General features: G+C 41.9%; 1 protein-coding gene across 8 annotated transcripts in view; it reads right to left on the bottom strand.

Moving 5' to 3' along the window:
• DIP2C (disco interacting protein 2 homolog C) overlaps positions 1-23,731 on the bottom strand; it is a 311,738-nt gene that overhangs the window by 129,787 nt on the left and 158,220 nt on the right. For 4 of the 8 annotated variants that reach the window (XM_027450454.3, XM_027450457.3, XM_027450456.3 and 1 more), the window contains exons 2-4: positions 16,800-16,871; positions 14,054-14,221; positions 3,878-3,988 (exon numbers count right to left, since the gene is read on the bottom strand). In XM_027450454.3, coding sequence (XP_027306255.3) covers positions 3,878-3,988; positions 14,054-14,221; positions 16,800-16,871 — 351 coding nt within the window. Of the gene's footprint in view, positions 1-3,877; positions 3,989-14,053; positions 14,222-16,799; positions 16,872-22,983; positions 23,012-23,731 lie in introns of those variants that run through there. The other 4 variants (XM_027450458.3, XM_027450459.3, XM_072033825.1 and 1 more) reach the window with 2 other exon arrangements.

Genomic DNA, 23,731 nt, shown 5'->3' with positions numbered 1-23,731 from the left:
ATAGAAGGCGATAGCATAACTCAAAATAGGAGCATTCTTAGCAAGGCTCTTCAGAAACTAAATGTAAAGATGATGGTTTGATAACTTCTCACAATTGAAATAGAAGTTTACATTCCCCCGTGCTGACATTTGCTATGTACAGTTTCCTTTTGAGCGAACCAATTCTTGGTAGCTGTTCAAACCAATTTGTTGGAGAGCTTGGTGGCTTGCTGAGGAGTCATGTTATATACAGCAGTCAATGCAGGAATTGAAAGCCCTGCCATAAGCCCCCAAAATACCATCAAACTTTCCAGTTTTAACACCAAGGACATTTTCAGAACTGCAAAGGAGACCCGAATTTACAGCATAATATTCATTCTCCTTAGATTAGACTCCTCCAGTAACAACAAGCAAGCCTTCATGCTGAATTCCATACTGCTCCTTTCAGCAACACAACTGGTATATTTATTATTTATATATATTATTACAACACTTAGTCCTATTCCTAAACCTTCTGTACTATTCAGTGAGCAAACCCAGAATAACATTTTAAATTCCCCAAAGCAGGGATTATTTCAATAAAGACAATAGCTGGATAGATGGTTAGCAGAGAAGGAAGGCTTTCCACACCCTCACAAGCACATCCAGAACAATGAGGCAGAACTGATCAGCAGGGTAAGCTACACGATCAGCACATCAGCCATGGCTCGGCTCTTCAGAAGGAGAAGGGTTTAGAGTCCCCACAGCAAAGGAGAGTTTGGAAGCATCATGTGAAAGGGGTAATGAATGTACGAGCTTGAAGAGCAGTTCCCAGGTCTGTGTTTCTGACCACATGTGAAAACTGAGGGGTTTGCTCAAAAACATGAGGAATAGCAGGAGCAGGGTAACAAGAATGAGTCAGAAGGAGGCAGAATTCAACACTGACGGGGACTGACAGCTCATATGTAAGATTGGCAGATGATCTTTTGGCCCTTCCTCTCTAAGCTACTTCCCTAAGCAGAGATAATTAAATTATTCTCTCACACCTTCCCTTTAGGACAGCAAGCAGTGACCGAAAGCAAGAAGAAGCAACAGCAACTCTGAGCATTCCTTGGGTATCAGAAGAGGCACGCAGAGATGTGCGTGATGCCTCCTTGCCCATCCCCAAACTGACTCATCTCTTAGTTTACAAATAGCAAGCACAGCTCCAGCAGACTATTTCCAACACACAGTCAGAGATGCAAATGGTTTTAACAGAACTCCTCTGAAGAGTCACGTCGTGGAGGTTTGAGGACCATGGGTTGCACACCCCTGAATTAGACAGTTCCAAGAACAGAATTTCTACCTGCTTAAAAGCACTGTGTAGACAATTTTCTGTATGATGTGGGAGAGGCTTCTAGAAGTTTATATACCAAGGAGTTATTATGCAGATCACACAACCATTATTAAAATAAAAAGAAGTGTTGGCATCCACAGTGTGAACCCCAGGTTTCAAAGAGAAGGGAGTTTTCAGATTTATCAGGATGGTCTGGATATGCATAAAGTTCTTTGCCAACATTTATCATTCAGTTTTGCTTTAAATCAGACTGGTGAGCTTTTTGACTAATGGAATGAATGAGTGATATGGCACAAAAGGGTTGATAAGGAGTTCTCTATAACTTTCCTCTTTTGTCAGCACAGTGCGTCTGACCATGTCCAACAAGTTGTGTCTTTCCTCTCAAAAACAATCCAGAGCTTCCAGAGATGGCTCCTCCATGTCCTGCCCCACAACCAGTCTCTGGCTTTTAATTCACAGCTCGTGAGCGTCCCTCTGCCACCGTGACTGATGGGTGCTGTTGGTCATCACTCCCTTATTCCACAGCTGGAAGAGAGGCAGTGGCAGAAAAAACAGCCTCTAGCCTCTGGCTGTCACCTGAGGATGGCCACTTAGACTGCAGCAGCCCCTGCTGTGACTGAAATAACAGCTGAGCCCACCTGCCCCTCACCCTGTTAAGGTGGGTAACACGGGCACTTTATGCTTTAAAAGGTAAGATTCAGAGCTCAGTTATGTAGCAATCACTTCCTTTGTTTTGTGATCTGTCTGGAGATCATCCAGCCCAACTCCCTGCTCAAAGCAAGGTCACCTAGAGCAGGTTGCTTCATGCTGTGTCAGGTTTTGAATACCTCCAAGGATGGAAATGTCACAACCTCTCTGGGCAACCTTTCCTAGGGTGTAATCACTTTTACATTTTTTTTTCTTATGTTTAAATGGAATTTCTATTCTTTCTCTTTGTGACAATTGCCTCTTGTCCTGCCACTGGGTACCACTAAGAAGAGTCTGACTCCATGTTCTTTACTGCCCCTATCAGATATTTATACACATCCCACTGATCCCTCTGTTCCCCAGGCTGAACAATCTCAGTTCTCGCAGCCTCTCTTCATGTGTCAGAGACTCCTTAATCATCTTTGCAGCCCTTTGTTGGACTCCGTATTGCACTGGTGCTGGGGAACCCAGCACCTCACATGTGCCTCATCATTGCAGAGCAGAGAAGGATCACCTCCCTCAGCCTGCTGCCAGCAGTCCTCCTAGTGAAACCTCAGAGGTCATTGGCCTTCTTTGTCATTGCTGACATGTTTACTTTGTTGGCCACCAGGACCTCTGCCAAACTGCTTTCCAGCTGGTCAGCTCCCAGCCTGTCTGTGTGAATGGTGTTATTTCTTCCCAGGTGCAGGACTTTGCATTTCCCTTTTTCACACTTCAGAAGATTCCTGTTTTCCCATTCCTCAAGCCTACTGAGGTCCCTCTGAATGGCAGTGCCACCATCTGGTGTGTCAGTCACTCCTCCCAGATTGGTATCATCTGCAAATGTGGGAAGAATGCACTCTTATCTCACCATCAAGGTCATTAATTAAGCTATTAAGCAGTGGAGCCAGTATTTATCCAGAGAACACCACTAGTGACTGGTGTCCTGCTAGACACTGTGCTGCTGATCACAACCCTTTGTGCTCAGAAGTTTAGTCAGTTTTAGGTCCACCTCACTGTCTTCTTATCCTGTCTATACTTCACCAGTTTGGCAGTGAGGATGCTACAGGGGACTCTGTCAGAAGCCATACTAAAATGAAGGCACAGAACATCCACTGCTCTTCCCTCAACGTCTAAGGTAGTCATCTTGTTGTAGAAAGCTATGAAGTTGGTCATCATGGCTTGACCAACCTAACAAGGGAACTTCATAAGTTCACGCTTACTACTCACAATCACCTCCTTGTCTTTCATATCTCCCAAAACAGTTTCCACCACTTTCTCAGATATCAAGGTGAGGCTAACTAGTCTGTAGTTTCCCAGATTCTCCTTCTTGCCATTCCCAAAGGCAGGAGTGGCACTTGTTTTCAAAGAATCAAGAGCAGCTTCACAATGACATCAGCCTCAGCACTTGTGGGTGAATCCCATCACGTCCTATGGCCCTGTACATACTCAGTTCGTTTAAACATTCCCTGTCCTAATTCCCTTGCACAGAGGGTAGGTTTTCATTCCTCAAGACTTTCCCACTGGTCTCTGGGGCCTTGGATTCCTCTAGGCAAGTCTTACCAGTAAAGACCAAGGAAAAAAAAGACATTAAGTATCATGGCCTTCCATGTCCTTTGTCACCCACTCATTCAGCAGTGGGCCCACGTGCTCCCCAGTCTTCCTTTTGCTGCTTACAGGCCCGCAGAAGCCCTTCTTGTTACCTTCACATTCTTTGCCAGATGCAATTCCAGATGTGCTTTGGCTTTGCAACTCCTCCCCTATACACTGGGACAGTGTCTCTGCATTTGTACAAAGAATTTTTCCCATGTGTAGGTATTATAAAAGTTTACAACAGAATTCTTTTAAATAAGGCAAAGCAAAGAACCAGCCATTTCTATTTTTCATTCCAATTCTCTGGTCTTCAGTTCTACTTACCCGATCTGTAGCGCTCATCCCGTGACCCTGAGGACCTGCGACGGTGATATCGAGAGGAAGAGGACGGAGTAACAGGAGTTCGACGTTCTTGTGGTAATGCCTGGTCCACCCCTGCATTAATAAAAAAATTAAAAAATGTATCATCCTCATGGAATTCCAGAACCTTAACAGTGAGGAGGAGCTCAGACTACACTAGAAGTAAAAAATGACTATTCAGTGGCTAAACCAGGTCGTGTCAATTGATTAAACAGTACTTGCCACTGCTCAGCCCTTCTGGTGTGCTTATATCCCTGGTTCTCTAATAAGATAAGCTTTATCCAAGATCATACACTACATAAGAAGAGCACACAGCCTGTAAGTTTAGGGAGGATTTTCTTCCAAGCAGGTGACCTTTCAAGAAGTAGTATTCAGGAAATATTTTAATATGCTAATAAAGGCAGACACTATTGCAATGGATCTCGAAGCTTTCCTGCAAAATGGTTAAAAACATTTCCTAAGATTTAGCCAGTGTGTATAATAAATGTTTCTCTAAAACCTCATCCACTTAGACAGTATCAGTTGGCGACAACACAATATTAACCTATGCAAATTACATCCTTGGTGGAAAGAGTACTATTCACTATCTACAGGCATTTTCAGCTACCAAGGGCCAGAAAGTAAGCAATGACTGTTCTAAAAACAAGCTGAAATAGTAATCTCTTCTGGCAAAACAATTAAAATAACTCAGCCTCATTATATATACCTGCAGCATCTTTGCATGTCAGGTCTAAACAGCCAGTATGTAAGATTCAAACTTTGTATTCATTCCTTATCCTTATTTTTTTTTAAATAGGTATTTTCTTGAAGGCTTCTTCAAAGATAGTAGTGCTATAACTGCAGCAACATATACAAACACTTCCAGAAACTAATTTTCCTTCACAACTTCCCGAGAAAAGTGAAGTGCGTTACTTAAGCAGGACAATTCAAACAAACAATAGGAAAAGAAAGCAAACATAAATCTGTAATAGTGGCATAATATGCCACTCTGTTCTCTCACAGAAGAACCTGAGCAAACAAACACAGTAAGCAGTGCTTACAGCGTAGGTCTAATGAAGCAGAGCACTAGGCACTATGATTCACAGAGAAAAAAAAATAATAAAAACAAAAACAAGAGACCATAAAGAAATGAAATTAATTATTTTGCTTTTTATTTTTTGCCTATAAAAAGCAGTTACACACCATGTATTAACTGCAGGGACAGAATTAAAAATGGTTCCTGTACTTAGGGTTGATGGTAGGAAAGATCTGTTAAAACTACTTAATTAAATTGTTAATAATTAAGTTCAAATGAATGATTAAAAAATTGAAATTGGATTCAACAAAACAATGCTTGGGAAATATGTTCATAATTTTCTACTAAAACCCAATGTAAAAACTTTACTATTTCTGAATTGTTCAATGCTTGCTTGTTGGGGTTGGATATGAGTTGGAAACGACAAATTTTAGGTAGAATATAGACCAACAAAAATGTTTCATTGTTACGTTGACTTCAATGAATCTTAATTGTTTCAATAGACTATTTTAAAAGCATTTTTTTTTAAAGTTGGCTTTGTACACTTATTTCTTTGTGGTGCAGAAACAGAACTGAGAATACAGCTTCTCTCAAATCTTTAGAATATCAGAAGTGTTAAGTCTGCCTTGATTCTGTGGAGAAATACCTGGTTAGCTAGAAAATGTACTTGGAGTAAAATCTCATAGGTGCACAGAAGACAGAGTGAATCCATAAATTTTCTTTTACTCAGACTGCAATTAATAATTCACACTCTTAATTCAAAGAAAATGTCTTCACTGAACTGCTCTGTCTCCATAGTACAGTACTGTGTAATTTCACTACAGTAATCTGCAATTTCACTTTAAGTGCAATTTCACTTCAGGTCTTTATATTCTTGAAAGTGTGTGAACGTAACCTCTGAACACTGAAATAGAAGAAATCTATAAATCTTTTTTTTTTTTCCTCCTGAATTTTCTCCTTATTTGTACACTTGCTGTTTTTCTTTCTTTACTGGGTCACCCTGAAACCACCAATATAACACTAACAACAAACATTAAAATTATCAGTTAAACTAATCTTGATTGAAAATGTTCACAAAATTATGCTTCAGTCTGTACAGGACTGTACCCACAACTCCGCCCTTATCCATATTGCCAGTCTTATTGCACAGCAATAAGATACTTTCTGAAAATCACATATACTTAGAAAAATCCTGAAAAAAAAACATAGTCAAAAATATGCACCTACAATTGTTACAGGGTTTTGGTGAAGAAAGCAGTGCCACAACTTCACGTGGCAAACTGCTTGTGTAGGGCAATGGCATGAGGACAAGAGCATACAAAAATCAGTTTGGCGTTGCTATTAAGTGCAGCATGCCTATAGAGAAAAAGGGGATTAAATGCATCCTTCCAACAAGAAAGCTGCAGGCCTTAGAAATGCTGAGGGGATTTAAATTGTGAGGAAAAGCATTGGGAATATGCGCAACTGTAGCAGGCAGAGCTTTCAGGTAGACCTGAGAGCAAAATACATTGAGGCCTTTGTCCTTCTGCTGCCATTTGGCTACAAGACCCCTCAGCTGCCTCAGGCAGTGCACAAAGCCCTTTCCAAAGCCCTTTTGCACCTCCCAGGGAAGGCAGGGCATGCAGGGTAGGTGCAGGCTCTGGGTCTGGTACTGCAGCCGGCCGGCCGGGTACCACCACAGGCCGAGCTGCTCCGGAGTAGGCCGCCCTTCCCTCCTCCAGCGCCTCACAGAGACTTGTCCTTGCTACAGGCACAGAAATCTCCCATCTAATCTTAAAATGCAGATACTTTACATTAGTTTACCTCCCTCCTACTTTGTATGCATGTAGTATATTTTTTAAGTGAGTCTCTTCTGATACAAGCAGTGACAGGGAGTCAGTTTCCTTGACAGGAAAGAGACAGCCCCAACATCCCACAGAATCACACAGAATTTCTAGGCTGGAAGAGACCTCAAGATCATCGAGTCCAACCTCTGACCTAACACTAACAAGTCCTCCACTAAACCATATCACTAAGTTCAACATCTAAATGTCTTTTAAAGACCTCCAGGGATGGTGACTCCACCACTTATCCTATGCTGGTATTCATTTAAGGCCACAGTGAACTTCATGAGAGTAACAAATACCTTCTGCTTTTGTGAGGTCTGTGGATCATTTGGTGACTTTACTTCCCACTTTCCCATAAATACAAAACCAGCAAATAAACCTCGAGCCAAACACAGAGCCAGACGTGTACATGGTTCTCCGATTTATCTAAGTTAACCCTGCAGTGACAGGTAGAAGCTCTGCATCAACCACCTGCAGGGAGACCTCTCTTTGTGCTAAATTCCCTAATGTGAGAAAACACAGAACATTTGGAGAGACTGTAAGAAACCTGCTGATGGCTCCTTACTGAAAGGGATGGAGCAGGACCGCGGGGACCCACACCTTCTCTGTCCTGTACCAGCACCGCCGATGGTGCAAGACAAGGTATGCAACAGCCAGAACCTCCACGCTGCCATTTCTGAGTGATAGGTAGGAGTGAAAGCCACACAGACTAATGAACACCATGAAGTCAGTGAAGTGCTGCCAGAAATAGCGAAGCGGGGTTAACAGCAGACCTGCTCACCTCCGTGAAGGCTCTGGCAGTACAGTGCAGTAACAAGCATCCTCTTTTCACTTGGAATTCTGAACATAACTAAAACTCCCAAAGTGATGGCTTTCACAGCCAGCACACAGGTTCGGTGAGTTAAGCGCTAATGCTTGTCGAAGTACAGATTCACTGAAATGTGTTTGGGGATCAGTGGAAGCGGTGGCGTAATGGGCTTTGAGAATTCACACTTGGATCGATTCCTAAATTTAAGGAGGCAGCAGAGCAATGAATGACTTTCATTAAAGAAAGGATGGTGTCACTCCAGTGCCCTGTAGACAGACACAATCCCAGTCACTGTCAAACTAGCATCATTCTTAATAATGTCATAGTCCTCTGCAGCCTTGTGGATAGCAGGACTTTGAAAGGTAAGTATAATTAGCACCACTGAAAGAATCATTGCTAGTTACAAAGAATTTCAGCAAAATATATAGTAAAAACACATGCCTGGAACACAGTTATTTTACATAAAAGGATGAGAAATCAGTGCTTTGTGCTCATCACACTACTCATAAGCATTGGAAGGTGCACTGGAGCTAACAGCCATGCTCTTAATGCAACTATTAGTTCATTTATCTAATGCTGCTAATGTGGGATTCAGCTTGCAGATTAAGACACCTATATTTAGGTGTCTACAAGAAGGTGCTTAAGCTAAGCTCCCATTTTGAAAAAGAGATCTAGTCCAGGATACAGGACTCTAAACAGAGGTGTCCAATGTCTTTTTAGATGTAGAGTATGATACTTGCCTTGATCAGGATGGCTCGTGTCCCCTTTAAGTTGTTTTCTATGTGCTCACTGTGCAGATGTCTCTTCTACTTTAGGAAATCTTGAGTAGTATGAGACACTTATGTTCAGGCAACTCAGCAAGCCCAGGAGAGCCTGAAAAGCTGTGCAGGGGGTGAGTGAAGGTATCTATCTGCTTTCGAATAAGCTGAACAGCTCTCTGGGTTTCATCAACTGAATTAACTGTGTTTCTGCACTTAAGAATGGGAGTTTAAACACCAGGTTCATAGGCAGACAGCTTAATGCAGATATATCAATCTGTAAATCCTAATATGCAAGCTGGATCCCATCTTTGCTGCATTTAGCTAAAAATGCAAGAGCCACAGTAAAGCTATTTAGGCAGTACTGTTGCAAGCTGGATAATTTTAGTTGTATGCACAGAACTGTCAGCTGGAAACAGGCTTCATTCATCTCTTTCCTTCATTTTTTTGCCTTCATCTTTATGTTCCTCTTTCCCAGCCTTTACTGCTTTTGTAGTTGAATTGTGTTGCTGTGTTTCAGCAACGTGGCAATAACTGCATTGCCCTCTCCAACAGAGGACAATTGTTTCCTCAGTGACAGCTGCCAAGTTGCTTTGATGCATCTCTTATTCCTATGACTGTGTCAAAAATTTGAATCTAAAAATGCTGAAATGTCTAATTGACAACAAAGAGAAGGCATTCTTAGACACAGGCTACTTTCACTGTTCTAAAACTAAATTACAGTGTATGACCTCAGGAGAAAAAGCTGTAGAGTAAACCCAGCAACTCCAGGGCTGGTGGGAAAGAAGGCAAACAGAATTTGCAGTGCAGTTTTAAGAACAGCATTTACATTCAATTCAAACTTCCCTGAGCTTCTATGCAATGGCCGCTGGCTCTGCTTTAAAAACAAAGCCAAGGGATGAACACACCATGTATTTTGTAAATAGGTTAAATGTCACACCACGGAACTTGTTACTTAGCGTGGCACCTCACTCTTCCCACCAGATACAAGTAATAAATTCACTGGATCCAACTGGTCCAAACGAGATTTAAAAGGTGATGCTCCTAACCAGACAACTAGGGAGGGGAAGCCACTTTTTGCTACATAAACCTGGAGAAGATGGAATTTCTGATTAGATATGTTTCATTAAAAATCTTTCCTTCACAGGTGATCTTTGACATTTATTCTCGCACTTGGTTCTAATTTCAAACAATGCACGTACTTCAAATTTATCTTCTTCTTTCCTTATTACAATCTTGAGCTTGCCTTCCAGCATTTCCTCCTAAGTGTTAAGCCTTCGGTTCAAACTTAGCAGGGCTAAGAGAATCATAGAATCATACATAGAATGGGTTGGGTTGGAAGGGACCTTAAACCCACCTAGTTCCAAGCCCCCTTCCATGGGCAGGGCCCCTCCTACCAGCCCAGGCTGCCCCCAGCCCCATCCAGCCTGGCCTCGAACACCTCCAGGGATGGGGCAGCCACAGCTTCACTGTGCAACCTCTTCCAGTGCCTCACCACCTTCAGAGTAAAGAATTTCTTCCTTATATCTAACCTAAAGCTACCCCTTACTCCTTGTCCTATCACTACATCCCTGTTAAAGAGCTCCTCCCCACCTTTCCTGCCGGCCCCCTTCAGGTACTGGCAGGCCGATGTAAGGTCTCTGTGGAGCCTTCACTTCTCCCAGCTGAACAACCCCAATTCCCTCTGTCTTTGTGGCAGAGGTGCTTTAGACCTCTTCATCATCTTCTCAGCCTCCCCTGGACTTGCTCTAAAAATGTTTTCAATGTTTCTAATGTTTTCCTTTTTTTCCTCAATCTCTTAGAGATGGTGGACATCACATCACTGCTCCAATTCACACATAGATCATTTTTTTGTATGTAGTCCCAAAGCCTCAGTGTTAGATCTGAAGATATTTTTAGGAGAATATAGAGACTACCTATCCACATGGCAAACACATTTGCCAATGTGCCGATCAACCTATACTGCCAGCAATTTAACATCCTTCTTTCAGCGTTCAAATAACAGGACTTGCAGCAGCCCTGTCCATTCAGACAGTGCCGTGAATTCCAGCAGTTTTGCATTTTGACAGCTGCACCAAGCTCTTCACATGTCTCCACTTGCTCCTTCTCTTCCAGCATACACAAGCTTTGTTTCAAGGACTGCAATGGTGCATTTATTTTCTACCTACCATTGCTCGCCTCTGACTGAACCATCTTCTCTTACCCATTTGTCAGATTTTCAGACAATCATCTTGATATCTGGTCCTTATGTTTCACAGATGCTCCCCATGCACACCAACAGATATTTCATTGAAATTCTTCAAATTCTTGTAAAAAGATTCTGACTCTGATCTGTACTAAAAATATCCTCCCTCCAAAAATCCATCATGCTGAGTGCTGAAACCACCACCAACATCCACAGCTGATACACTGGCTGATTTCATCATCTACTCATTCCTTCCCTGACACCCATTCTTTGTCTCATTAACAGACAAATTCCTTCCTTTGAAGGAAGATACCTTTTTCTCTGTGTTTGAGCAGGCTTTGATGTTATGAGGTCTTACTGAAGGATAGGAAACAGAGGTGCCATCATAAAACAAAGTCTGCTTAAAATAATAAATGGTCTCTGAGTTAGTATGGCAAAAGCAAAGCAGTAACACAACTTCCACAGATGGTAACCAAGAAGTAATTCTCAGATGCTCTTAGAACGCCCTTTTTTAACCAAACTGCAAGGCATTGACCCATTCAAACCAAAACACTTTCTAAAGCAAGACTTACTAAACTCTTATCTATATGCCATGGCTTCCCATCTGTAAAACATCTTCATATTGTTTTCAAAAACGTGGCCATGAGTTGTACAATGCTCACGCCTTGCAATGGGATCCATGTTGTTAGCCTGCATCTATGCTTTGAAATGTTCCATCATGGTTATTCTTTGCTAGGATGTTTGTGAATTAGGAAGGCAGATGTGATGGGAATATTTCTTATTGTTAATAAAGTGAATACATGAGGGATTTTTTTTTCAATTCTAGAATCAAGCTTTGTTTAAACATTTCCTTGCGATCTTTGCAATCCAAATAATGTTGCAATCCAAATAATGTCTGGGGAAGAGAAAATGAAATTGTAATCGCCCAGTTTACTTTCAGTGCCCGAAGGGCTAGCAGCAGGAATAGTTGAAAGCAAATGGATGCACACATATGCTTGGAAAAGTATGCAAATGTATGCACACATTACAGATATACATAAATTTGTCATGTTAATAACAGAGGATACAGAAATTGGTTCCTGTAGTTCTGTAGAAAATTGTTTCATAAGGTAAAGGCATCTTCTGTGGGAAGGTGTTATCTGCTCCACACTGCATGGCTTGAAATTTCCTCCCTGCACCAGTGCTGTTGGGGCTCCAGCAGCAGGAGCCCCAGTGTTGTGTCTCTAGGCCTGCAAAAGGAGCAGCAGGTGCCTTTTAAGCGCCGCATCTCACAGGTTTATTAGCCATAATAAATAGAGCACTGGTGACTGGTCTACACGGTTACGCTACAAATAGAGCTACGTTGGTGGTACCAACGATGGGGAATTACGGAAAGTAATCCAGTGTAGACACAGCACTTGATTAAGAGAGAATGAACCACCCATGTCTAAGCTGTTAGAAGCAAAGCTTAATTGATAACAACATCGTCTCTCTGTTCTGTGAATGAATAATCAAATTCCCTGGCAAAAGACTGCAAGCAAATTGGGCAAAAACACAGCTTATAGGGGATGCAGGTAATTTAGTTATTTTTCTTCTAGTGAGGGTTTCTCCTAATAGCACACATGCAGCTGTCTACATGTTATCGTACCCAGAACTGACTGATCTAATCAAGACAATCTAAGAAAAGCCTTCTGAAATGAATGCCTGTTTAAGTGGTTATTCTTTCAGCTCTTGGCTGTCAGGGCTCCTCTGCAGAGGCAGCAAGAGAAAGGTCACAGCACAAGAGAGATCAGGAAGCATGTGCAGATATAAAGGTCCAGATTCACTATTATTTTTAGATGTCTGACAGACGGACACGCTAAGAAAAGAAAAATTACTCTGCGCACAGAACCTCTCCAGCTACAAACTGACATCCTGGAGAAAGCGCTTTGAGGAAACAAAGCTGTAATTCGGGCTCCCTAAGTTAAAGCAGGTGGGAATTTAATGGAAAAGCAAAAGGGGGCTCCCCCTATCCCTCCTCCCATTAACACTGCCAAATGCAGCATATCCGTTCCGGATTTCTGAATGTTCGACAGCCTGGCTGGAACGGTACAAATGTCCTTTGCATATGTGCAGCCTGTGCAGCATCTGGATGTGTCAGACCTATTGTGCATGCACCGTGGAGCCAACTTGCAGATGTGCAGTGGACCCAGCAAGTCCCCCATGTGTCAGGCTCCCTGAGCATTTGCTGTGTAGCATATGTGACAACACACTCCCTGGGATTTTCTTGTCCAAAATAGAAACCCTAAGAGTGCACTCCCACATCACCTGATGGAGTATCAACCACATGGCTGCACATTTTCCCCTTTTGGATTAGGATTATACGGATTCCTGAAAAGGAAGTGCTCTCCACTTCTAGCGTGATAGCATCCCAATAAGCACAACCAAAAGAACTCTGTTATACAGTTGTATGCACGTGTTTTTATGTAGGTATGTAGCCAATGCTTCTACTGCCTCCATTTAGCACTTAAATGGCTTTATATAATTAATTTGGTTAAAACCGAAATTCCAATTTAAATTTAATCATTTCCATTTTATGGAAAACTCAGGCGGAGGAAGATAACAGTGTCAGACAGAGGGAACCTGACTTAGCGCAGCCCCACGTAAGAGGAGAAACACAAGCAATGCAATCAGGTTGTGATGCAGATTTCCTCTAGAGTATAATAGCAAATTTGTTTGAAAATGAGAAGAGTATGGGTATCTCAAAGGGATCAGTTTCACAGGTTTGCCTTACCCTGACAGAACAGCAAATCCCAGGGTCCTTCTAGCCAGCTTACACTGTGTCTGGGCTGCCTTGTGGTAGCATGGACAAGCACACAGCGAAGAGCCCATGTGTCCACATGGCTGGCAAGAGAAAACCCGTTGTCTTGGGGGCCTGTGAACCCTCTGCAGCCTTCCTACAAACCCAGGGAGCAGGAACACACCGTCTGCGTGCCACCAGCTACAGGACATCCCCAGAAGGCAAGATATGGCCTGGGTCACGCCTCGCCTGTCTACGCTGCGGATGTGTAGCCCCAAGGAAGTTCTTCTACCGGTCTGCTCTACCAGCCTGATGCCTGCTCCTACTTGGTCTGCTTCTGAAGGGCCTGGATGCAAGCTGAGTTTCAGCAATGGTCTCTACTTGAAAACAGCACGGAATTAGGGGTGCTTAGACTTTTACAGCTTCCTCCTGATCCTGATGGGCTTGGACCCCTCCAGAGCTCTGTAAAAAGGCAGTGCCAGAAAGGGAATTAGAAACACATGCCTTCCTGTGTTTCAGCAGCTTACTGTATGAAACCTCTTCCAAAGGATCCATGGCATGGATGCTATACATTAACATGTTCATGTTACTACAGTTGGTGATTCCTTCTCACTGTCACCCCGCTCTCAGGCAGACCTTAGTCAGTTACAGCCTTCCAGGCACGGCCGTCCTGCCTTGTCACGGGCAGCTCCTCGTCTACCTTATTGATGCAGGTGTGTACCAGAGGCTTCCAGATGAGGCACACTTACAGACAGGTATGGACTGGAAAAGACGCATTCATGGTGCTCACCAAAACGAAAATAAAAGAGAGGCCGGTTTCCTGCCGTGCTGGCTGCTCTCTCTCTAGCGGCCGCTTCCCGGATGTCACAGACACCAATGTTGGCAGTGCGGAGCATTCTTCTGGCAGCTCCTTCACTGTGTTGCAGTCTACACCGTACTGCGGCAGCTCCATTCGCTGCTGTAACAAGTTGAAAAAAACTAATTAATTCACGTTTAGTTTTTTTACATTTGTTACAGCAACGAATGGAGCTGCTGCCCCCATGCAGTACAGCACACACGCACACGCACGCACAGACACTACAGGACACTCACGGAGCCAATGGGGTCAATGTTCCACTCTGCCAACGTTGGCGTTAGTAATGTTAGCAAAGGTGCAGCGAGAGGACTGGCTGTCCAAACAGAGGGGAACTGCCTTTGGATTTCCTTTAGTTTCTTGAGTGCAGTCACAGAATGCAAATCCCAGCCCTTCCCCGATGCCTTCGATCCCAGCAGAAGAGCTGTGCCCATTTCCATACTGTTTGAAACTCTCTCTAAAACTTCTCTTCCTCTTTAATAGCAAGATCTAAGACCAAAGCTTCTAAGTTCTTGCAGTTTCCCAATAAAAACAGATTACAACAAAGAATCAAATGACTAATTTGGTCATCTGTGTGATTGCTCAGATATTAACAGAGGCTTATACAAGGCAGCATCTGTGTGGCTATCCTAATTCTTCTTGGAAGGGATTCATCTCCCCCTTCCTGGTGAGCAGGGACCTCAGGTGAGTAAGGTCTTAGAAGGAAAATTCCAAATTGCACTGTTTCAGGTTTTGTCCAAGTGGTAACACAACAAAACAAACAAAAACTACAAAGACAGCAAAGACCAAGCACAAATAATATCCGTTTCTGGAAGAAAATACTTAAATACAGTTGAAGCTAATGTCTTTGGCCATCAGCTAAATGATTGAGCTTGAAGGATGTGCAAGAAAACAGCAGACAATATTTCAAAATTCCTTTCCTCTCCATCCTATCATAATCTTCCTTCACTCATCGATGTCTCAGATTCCCAGTGCAGAATTTCCTGGGAACTGGTAGAGTGGAAAACATTCACCTTATTTCTTTCCATCTTTAAAATAGCACTAGATCAGCTACATCCTTAGTCATGACCTCTTCAAATTATTGAATGGATCCCACTATTGGACTGATTTATGTAGCACTCTCTGCTTGTCTTTACACTGGAAAGCTTTAGCATCGTACCAGAGACCTTGAGAAATAAACCTTGAAGGGTTGTCCTCCTTCTCTCTTTCATCATTACATGCATGATGAATCCTCAGCAGTCTGAGACAAGGCTACAGTTTGACCAAAAGACTACGAGCTCTCTGGACAAAGCTGTATTTTCTTCTGTGAAGGAAAAAGGTAAAACTAACTGTATAAACAAACAGTGGTACCAACCACACCACTGCATGGAGGATTACTGGGAGGTAACACTCTCCTCATAACACATGTATGTATGTATCATGAGAACATACTGTGAAGACTACCGTATGTCTGAGAGTTCGGTCAGACTAACGAGTAACCAAAAATCTAATAATTGCATCTCTGGGATTGAAGCTTTGTTGATTGGATTTGTTTCTTTCTGTTATGGCTCACAATGGTTATGAAACGTCACAGTCACCCTCAAATCAGGCACTGCTACTTCAGAAAAAAAAAAAAAAAAGATGTGCCTGTAATACCCATCTCTTTTGTGGAATTTCCATCAGTGGAGAAGACCAAGTGAAATCCAAAGGCACCAAAATACCATTCTGCTATGGAGCTAGCTAATATATATGTACCTGAAGAAGAGAACACAAGGCAGTACCTCTACACACAGATAGTATAAATAGAAAACTATCAACACCTTAAAGGATGAATTTTGTAAAAGAAAAAGCGAACTAGTTCCCAGGCTTACAATAAAAACATGGCTCAAACACTGCCAAGTGCAAGTGGAGCTTCCATGAGGACAGTGATTCTGCACAAGAGTGTGTGGCACACACCAGTGGGACCAACACAAAACAGAGGCCTACAGTTACACATAAAACCAAATATTCAGCTTCATGACTCTGTGCCTCTAAAGCACGAACTCTGAAGAGTTCTTTTCTTGTTTCTGATATAAACATATGGGAAATAATTTCAATGAAGCAATAAATTATTTGACATTCAATTCAGTTTGAAGATTTTCCTACACTTTTTGGGCAAGTGCATGTAACCCATCCCTGAATACAGAGACCAACTGTCTATGAAGGATCCATTGCTTATTCACAATAGGACAAGCTGAAATGCAGGGATGTTGTTGGTCTCTCTAGTGTCTTCAAAACAGAGATCTGGGCAGGAAACCCAGAAATGGAAGAAGGCACAAAGCTAAAAGGTCCTCTTCTTCCACTCTTACGTATACATCTCTTTAGAAAGCTTTATGTGGCCTAGGTCTTAATGAGGTAGGACACCACATTTTCTTCTGTAGTTTTGCACTACTTCTAATAAATAATGCCTCTCTAACGAGCCTGGCATGATGTTATTTTCCAGACATGACTGCCAAACCCACAGCAACGTATGTAAAAAATGTACACACACATCAAAGCAGACATATATGTATGTACATATACATTAAATGGATGGAATAAGCTTTTTCTGCATAACAATGGCTTTGTTTCTGTCACATAAATTTCTTCAGAGATGCAGATTTTTAGTGTGGCAACTATCAGTATGCTTGACATCTTCATATATTGCAAGCACAGATAAACATACCAGGAGGTTGTGGCAGGTAGGCCCCAATTAATTTTGATCTCTTCTTTTCATATCCCTTCTGTGTGATGTCACCTGCCAAGAAAAGAAAAGGAAAATCAATAAGATGTGGATAAAGTCAGAGTCTAGTTTCTTCATGGCTGTACCAACAGCTTAGCCACCACTGCACTGTTCGTCTGTCTTGACAATTATAACACACAAATGAAAGCATGGTATGATCGTTCTGCCCAGAAAAAACTCATTTATGCCAGAACCCTTCTGACAAGTAAATACCCAGCCTTGATTTATTCCAGCACTGGAGTCCAGCAGCAGAGTTTTAAAACCATTTTGACATGCTGTCACACAAGCTTTGAAAAGCTACAATGACCTTCATTAGGTTAATAAACAATGGATTATATGGAGTGCGTGGGCCCATGGTGGCTGGCAAAACACATTGCTGATTAGCATTTTCTGTCATTAATGGGATTTTCCTAATCAAGCATGTAAGGCACACAAGATTTGAAACTGCTGCTCTATCATTTCTGCAGTATAAATGTTTAGCCCACTTCTAAGAAGCAATGAGAGCAACAGAAACATAATAAAACGAATCTACCACAGATCCACTAGAAAATGGTAGCATAAAGACTTTTGTCTGACTTGGCAACAGAACCTCTAAGAAACCTTGAAGGCAAATGTTTGAGTTTCTTACTTTCTATTAATATGACCCTTCACTGTGTTTGCAGTATCTTCAGGTAACTTTTTTTTAATGTAAGGATTAAAAAATATTTTTCTGTTAAAGTTTTCCAGAAGAAAGTGCTGGACAATTAGATAAATAGAACAAAACATATATTTTTAGTCTTACTAGAGTTCAGGAAAGGCCTGATCATCGGCTACAGTCCTGGCTCTGGAGCTCAAGACCCGTAGCTAGCAGTTAAAATACATGTTCAAATATAATTCAGATATCCAGATTCTTCTTTCCATGAGTGCACACACATATGTATAAATATTAAATTCAATACAATCTACTCTGGATGGTAAAAAAAATTAGACGGGTTTTAAAATTATGAGATTTTAAAAATAACAATGTGTTCCCTGCCCTGTCTGTGAGTGTATCTGTTTTTGTGAAACTTAACATGCAGTTAAAGTTACAGCACCAGACTTGTACATTTGTAAAGGATTTAGAGCTTAGGAGGAGAGAAACCATGAAAAGAAGTGGAGCTTTGGCAGTAACGTCCAGGCAGACACAGCACTGTGTGGCTGCTCAGGCTCTCCCATCCTGATGTTCAACCTTCCCCTAAGGAGATCATTGCTACAAGGACTGCATACTCATTCCCATCCCAGCCACACTGTTAAATGGATGCTAAATTAGCAAATGTATAGAGAAAGCTTTCTGTGGGTTGGCCTGAAGTTGCTAACTAAATCTAAACACCTTCAAACGGTAGCAGTTGTTCCTTGATGAAAGATCCCTTCTGGGGGATGGTTCCAATGAACAAGAAGGAGGCAAGAGTCTCCCAGCCTCTCTGCCAGTGTCCTGAGCCAACCTCTCACCCCTCATCAACAAACAGCGCTTAAAATAACACCAACCCTGTTCGCTACCATATCTCAAACTGCTCTGCAATACAAGTCAGCTAAAATATCTGTGCTTTTAAATGAGGAAAGTGAGAGTGAAGCACCTCAGATGATAACTGTCCCATATTTACCCAAAGAAGAAGTGGTAGACTTGGCAAGAGGACGTATGTTTTTAAAGTTCAAACCCACTGTCTCTTTAAGCACAATTTTTCCCTTCTTGAACATTTCTGGCATATGTTCTAACCAGTGAAACAAGCTCCCCCTCCATTATAATCTCCAGCTTCTCACAAAACAGACAGTAACTATAGATACCACTTCATTAAAATGTTGTCATTAAAAATGTGTTTATTTCTATCTCAAAATTATAAAATATGAACAATTTTTTCTTTTCAAGTTTTGCTAAACAAATTACGATTCATTTCCTGTGCTCATCAATACCGAATGCTTATGTATTTCAGGCACATCTTAATTTGAATAAAAACCTGTTATTATTATTTTATGATTGCTTTTAAAGGAGCAGAGATACCCTAAGGAGAATTACAGCTCTGTTTCAGTATGTACGGGTTGGCAATGCCATTTTAAACACAAAACTATTAGCAATAGGTGCTCAACTATTGCTTAGTCTTCCACACACATGGTAGTACATACACATGCAAATGGATACCTTTCTATAATCGTGCGCATCATTGCCCTGGCAACCAAAGCTAAAAAAACACGTGAAGGCAAAATACAAAATCAAGACAGAAGGAAGTCTACTGCATCGTATAGTCTGGGGCAGTACACAAAACCACTTTATCAAGATTACACTTCGTATTTTTTAGGTAGACTGATTGTACACAGTAACTGATTAACCATTAAAATATTATAAATATATGTATAAAACTAATGAGCTTCACAGCTATCTTGAATTCACTGTGAAAGCTCTTCATATATACTGAATCACCAGAAGTTAACTAAGCTTAAATTGTGCTCTTATAAATTGTTATTCACCCAGTTTTCTATACAGAGTATTAGCACCCTTGGTCTACATCCTCCATTCCTTTGCAAATTTATGCAATAATTTTGCCTCTATCATACGAGAAGTATTGCCCTTTTTAGTTAGGCTCACCAAGCTCAGGTTCTTCAGCAGTATCATATCATGAATTCAGGCTTTGTTCTTGGCGAATTTGAACGGGATTACATGGACTAGAGTTCCTTGCCATAAGAATACAAGATGTACAATATCCTTCTCTTTTTAATGAACTCTTCTTCTCTCACAAGGCCAGTGGCCCCTCAGGACTTTCCTTTATGTTTTCAAAATCTACCTCCAAAGAAAGAAAGAAGGCAACAGCACCTCATCCTCAATGTCTTTACAGTCCTCCCGTGAGCAGGCAGTACCTGTAGGTTGTTTTATTTACTACAGGAACAAACTCTTCAGAGGCCTGTAGCCCTCCTCGTTACACCAGCACTCTCTAGCATGCTTCTCATGGCACCTTCACCTGCACGTGCGTGGCATCTCCAAGCCATGTGGCAGTGCCCAACAGAACGTCGTGGAGAGGCACACCAGTAGTATGAGCAGGAGACGAGACCAGCAGCAGGTTGAAGGGAAAAGGCCAGGTCAGGGATGGAGGGAGGATGAGAAGACTTCAGCATTAAGGAAGAGCGGGAGCTGAAGGAGCATGTGGCTGCAGGGAGCTCTGGGGATGGCTCTCCCTGGGACAAGAAACCCCCATAAAGTCTGGAAATTTAGCAGCTGCCTTCAGCCCTCTGCTCTGCCTGCCTCCTTCCTTGGCTCTCGCCTCCCTTCAGGCCCTGGCTTTGTTCCCGAATCTCCTGCCCTGCTCTGCTTCTTCTCAGCTCCATCCCAAGGCCTGTCCCTGGGCTCTCTCCCCTACTCGCTACCTTCCTCCTGGGCTGCGTTCACCTCAGTGCACCCAAGGCCTTAGGCCTCCTGTTCACATCAGCATTTTCCAGGTTCTTCCTCAGGACATGCTGCTCTCCTCCTCCTCACCTGCACTGGTGATTTCTCAGGTTTTTGCCATAGGAGGGGCACAGACCCTGGGGCAGGAGCAGGAGAGGAGAACAAGCCTGGTAGGAGGCTGCTGGGGCAGGCCTGAGCTCCTCACCAGTAACCAGATAGTACATTTTTTACCCAGATTTTTTTTCCTATCCATATTTCAAAGTGACTGCCAGGGACTACTGAACAACAGGCACGCTGCACACCGACCCCCCTTCCACAGAACAAGTTCATTTGTCATTTCAAATCCTGCAGACTCTTTTCAGGCACAATGGGAAAAACGCCAGCTTTGAAAGGCACAAATGGAAGGCCGGCCGGCCCGCCAAGGAAGATTGCCTGGTCGAGCTGAATACAGGACCAAGGCTTTGTCTCTCCATAATCCTATTCCCACCTCCTTATTTGTGGTTTGTGCCCCGGCACAAATTGCAGATGGCAATGCTCTCCCCTACGTGGGCACTCACCGATAACAAGTATTTCGTAGCTATCTTTAGCAAAACTGTGCTCTGTTGTAAGTTCACTCGACTATGCTCCCCACAACAGTTACTGTTTGCATGATACCCTCCATTTTTGTGGAAAATTTACGGTATTTACTCTTTCCTTTGACAGTGTTAGATTTCTGCCCTTTACAAAGATGACCAGGCACAGCTGGGGGAGGCGGGTCAGTGGCCGGTAAGGACCGCACACGGTCATCACCAGCGAGGAAGGAGCAGGGGCAGCAGGGAGACACTTAGGGTATTCCACACTGCACAAGGCGTGATGAGGAATAAGACGTGCACATAAATATTGAAGACATTCCCATTATCTTGTTCCCCTTCCTGGCTCCTCAGTGAGACAGCTGCCTCCATTCACATGGCAAGGCCTACACTATAGACTGGTCATGGAATTACAGCATAAAATGAAAATAATAAAAAAGTGCATTTTAGATAATCAGCAAATATTGACTTTTTAGTATTTGCAGGGAGAGAGTAATAAAACATAAATACTTCTGTGAGAAAAATATCTCTATATTAACACCCTTCCTTAAAGTTTTTAAATGTTAAAAGCTGAAAACAGCTTGAAACACTCTCAACATGGACAAATAAGATGCTATAATACTTCCGAGAAAGTGGACTGCCTGAAGTAAATAGTATAGATATATACTACTAGATATAGTATAAAAGTTTCCTTTTCAATTGAAATGTTTATTAGTTGATCTGTTGTCACTTCCTGAACACAAACATGTCCAATCTTGATGGACTGTTACCAGGATATATGAAGTAAATTTATTCAAGCAAAAGATAATTGCATTATACAGATTCTTAAAATAAAATAAAATAAAATAAAATAAATATATATGTATAAATATCACCTAAACCTTTCCTTTTTTCAGAAAGTTGCCAGTACTTATTGCCATACTCAGTCTTTTTGGACGCAGCACAGGTGAAAAGCAAATGATAAAAACAGGAACCACAATCACCTTGTTTAGTGCAGTGAACACTCAATTTAATGTTCAGTGATCTCAAAGCCTGACTGATGCTGATGGTTTGCACTACACACGCATGTTTTGAAATGAAATTTCAGACTGAGACTTTGAATTACTTTCAGGCACTTATGAAAAATCTACCACAGGAAATAACGCAATCAATAATGCCTCTCAAATGCACCGACTGAAACAGGTCGCTGGTGAGTGCCTTTCCTGAGCCCATGATTTTCTGCCCTCTAAAGATTCAATTTTCTGTAAGACTTGTTTATTGCTGATGACTCAAGTTCAGTGTCAGCATCTTGGCAAGAGGGATTTGAATGAAACAAAGCTCCTCATAAAGAGAACTGTGACTCATTTACTTCTCCCACTCATGATGCAGACAGTCTCCCTGTCTGGTCTCCCAAAAATATGCCCAGAGACAAAGGATTTCATTTTGGATGGTGGAAGTATAGAGATATAAAAACTGCACAAATCTATTTCATGCAACTTGTACATGAACACAAAAACACGTACGTCAGAAGCTGTTTTCTTCTCCAATATCTTTTTTAAATGATGTTCAACCTCATTCACAGCTTAAAGAACTGTGGGGAAAAAACATCAATCTATGGCACTGGTCAGGTAAATTAATGGCATTTGCATGTTTTCTTTGCAAGCAGTATTATAAATTGCACTCCTATTAAGGGGAATACACTATAGCTTGAAGGTTTCAGTGATAATTTCACCCACATCTAGCTGAATTCTCTCCTTCCCCAAGGATACATTTTGTTCCTGCATGTTGCAAGCAAAGCAGAAAATGGCTGAATTTCAATGACAGATAAGGAAGGGTGTCTCGTGTACTTTATAGCTTATGTTTTCTGAAGTGGCTTCCAATTCAGGAAAAGATGTTTAAACAGATTACTCTATTAACAGACAAAATAAACTCTATTAGCACTGCTAAAATAACACAGATACAAGGTCTTTTCAATTTCAAAAGTATTCCTGTTCAAAATAAATACTTTCTTCCCATTCTGTGGATATACAAATTAAATATCTGCCATATAATCTATCCAGTCTTAGTTTTAATTCAAATTCTACATTATTAAACAAGCAAGACAGTAGCAAATCATTGTACATAGAACACATTTTTTTTAGCATGTCCACCTTGAAACCCCAAAGATCCCTTAATCACCTTCCCCACTTACTTTCTGGTCTCAAAGTCTTCAGCACATTTTTCCAATACCCAAAACACGCCTGGACTTCAGAAGAAAGAAAAAACCACCACCGCCACCACCAAAAAAAAAAAAAAAAAAAAAAAAAAAAAAAGCTCCAAAAAGGAACTCCTAAAAAACCATTTCAATCCAACAAAAACAACCCTGCTGGATTTTTTTCACTCCAACCCTCTGCTCTTCTGACAACCCGGCCGCAAGCAGAGATTGCCAGCGGCATGGCGCGCCGCCAGCGACCTGGAGGCCTCGCTGGAGACCCCGTCTCTTCGGAGGCCACGAGTGTGTGGTCCCCAGCCTCCGCCGGGCTCCCCAAGAATGGCATATTTGTGCAGCGCGACTTTTATGGCCTGGATTATTGTAAAGTAAACAGAGACCGGTCTAACAGTGAAGGTTTCCATTCTCAGTGTCAGAGTTTATTTCATTATTTAAAGCTTTAACGAACACTTTATATAATGAAAGCAATCCTTGCCATTTTTGGAATTTTATGGCTGTTGGGACCCTTCATAATGTTGTTTTCCTTCCTTTATTGCTTTATAAGGCTCATAGGGCACCCTTGAAGTGTATATCCTTTTTGCAGCTGCTGGAAGCTCATCTTTCATCTCTCCACTCGCTTTCCTGTTGCCTATGAGGCATTTGCCTGTTCTAGTTATTCTCCCTGTCTCTAACACAAACCTTGCAGAGTCAGATCTCGCTGAAGATGAAAATAAAATACAATTCGGAAAAG

Source organism: Anas platyrhynchos, chromosome 2 (assembly GCF_047663525.1).
Source record: "Anas platyrhynchos isolate ZD024472 breed Pekin duck chromosome 2, IASCAAS_PekinDuck_T2T, whole genome shotgun sequence".
Classification (NCBI taxonomy): Eukaryota; Metazoa; Chordata; class Aves; order Anseriformes; family Anatidae; genus Anas; species Anas platyrhynchos.
The sequence above is the reverse complement of the archived record's forward strand: the minus strand, read 5'-3'. Positions and strand labels throughout refer to the sequence as shown.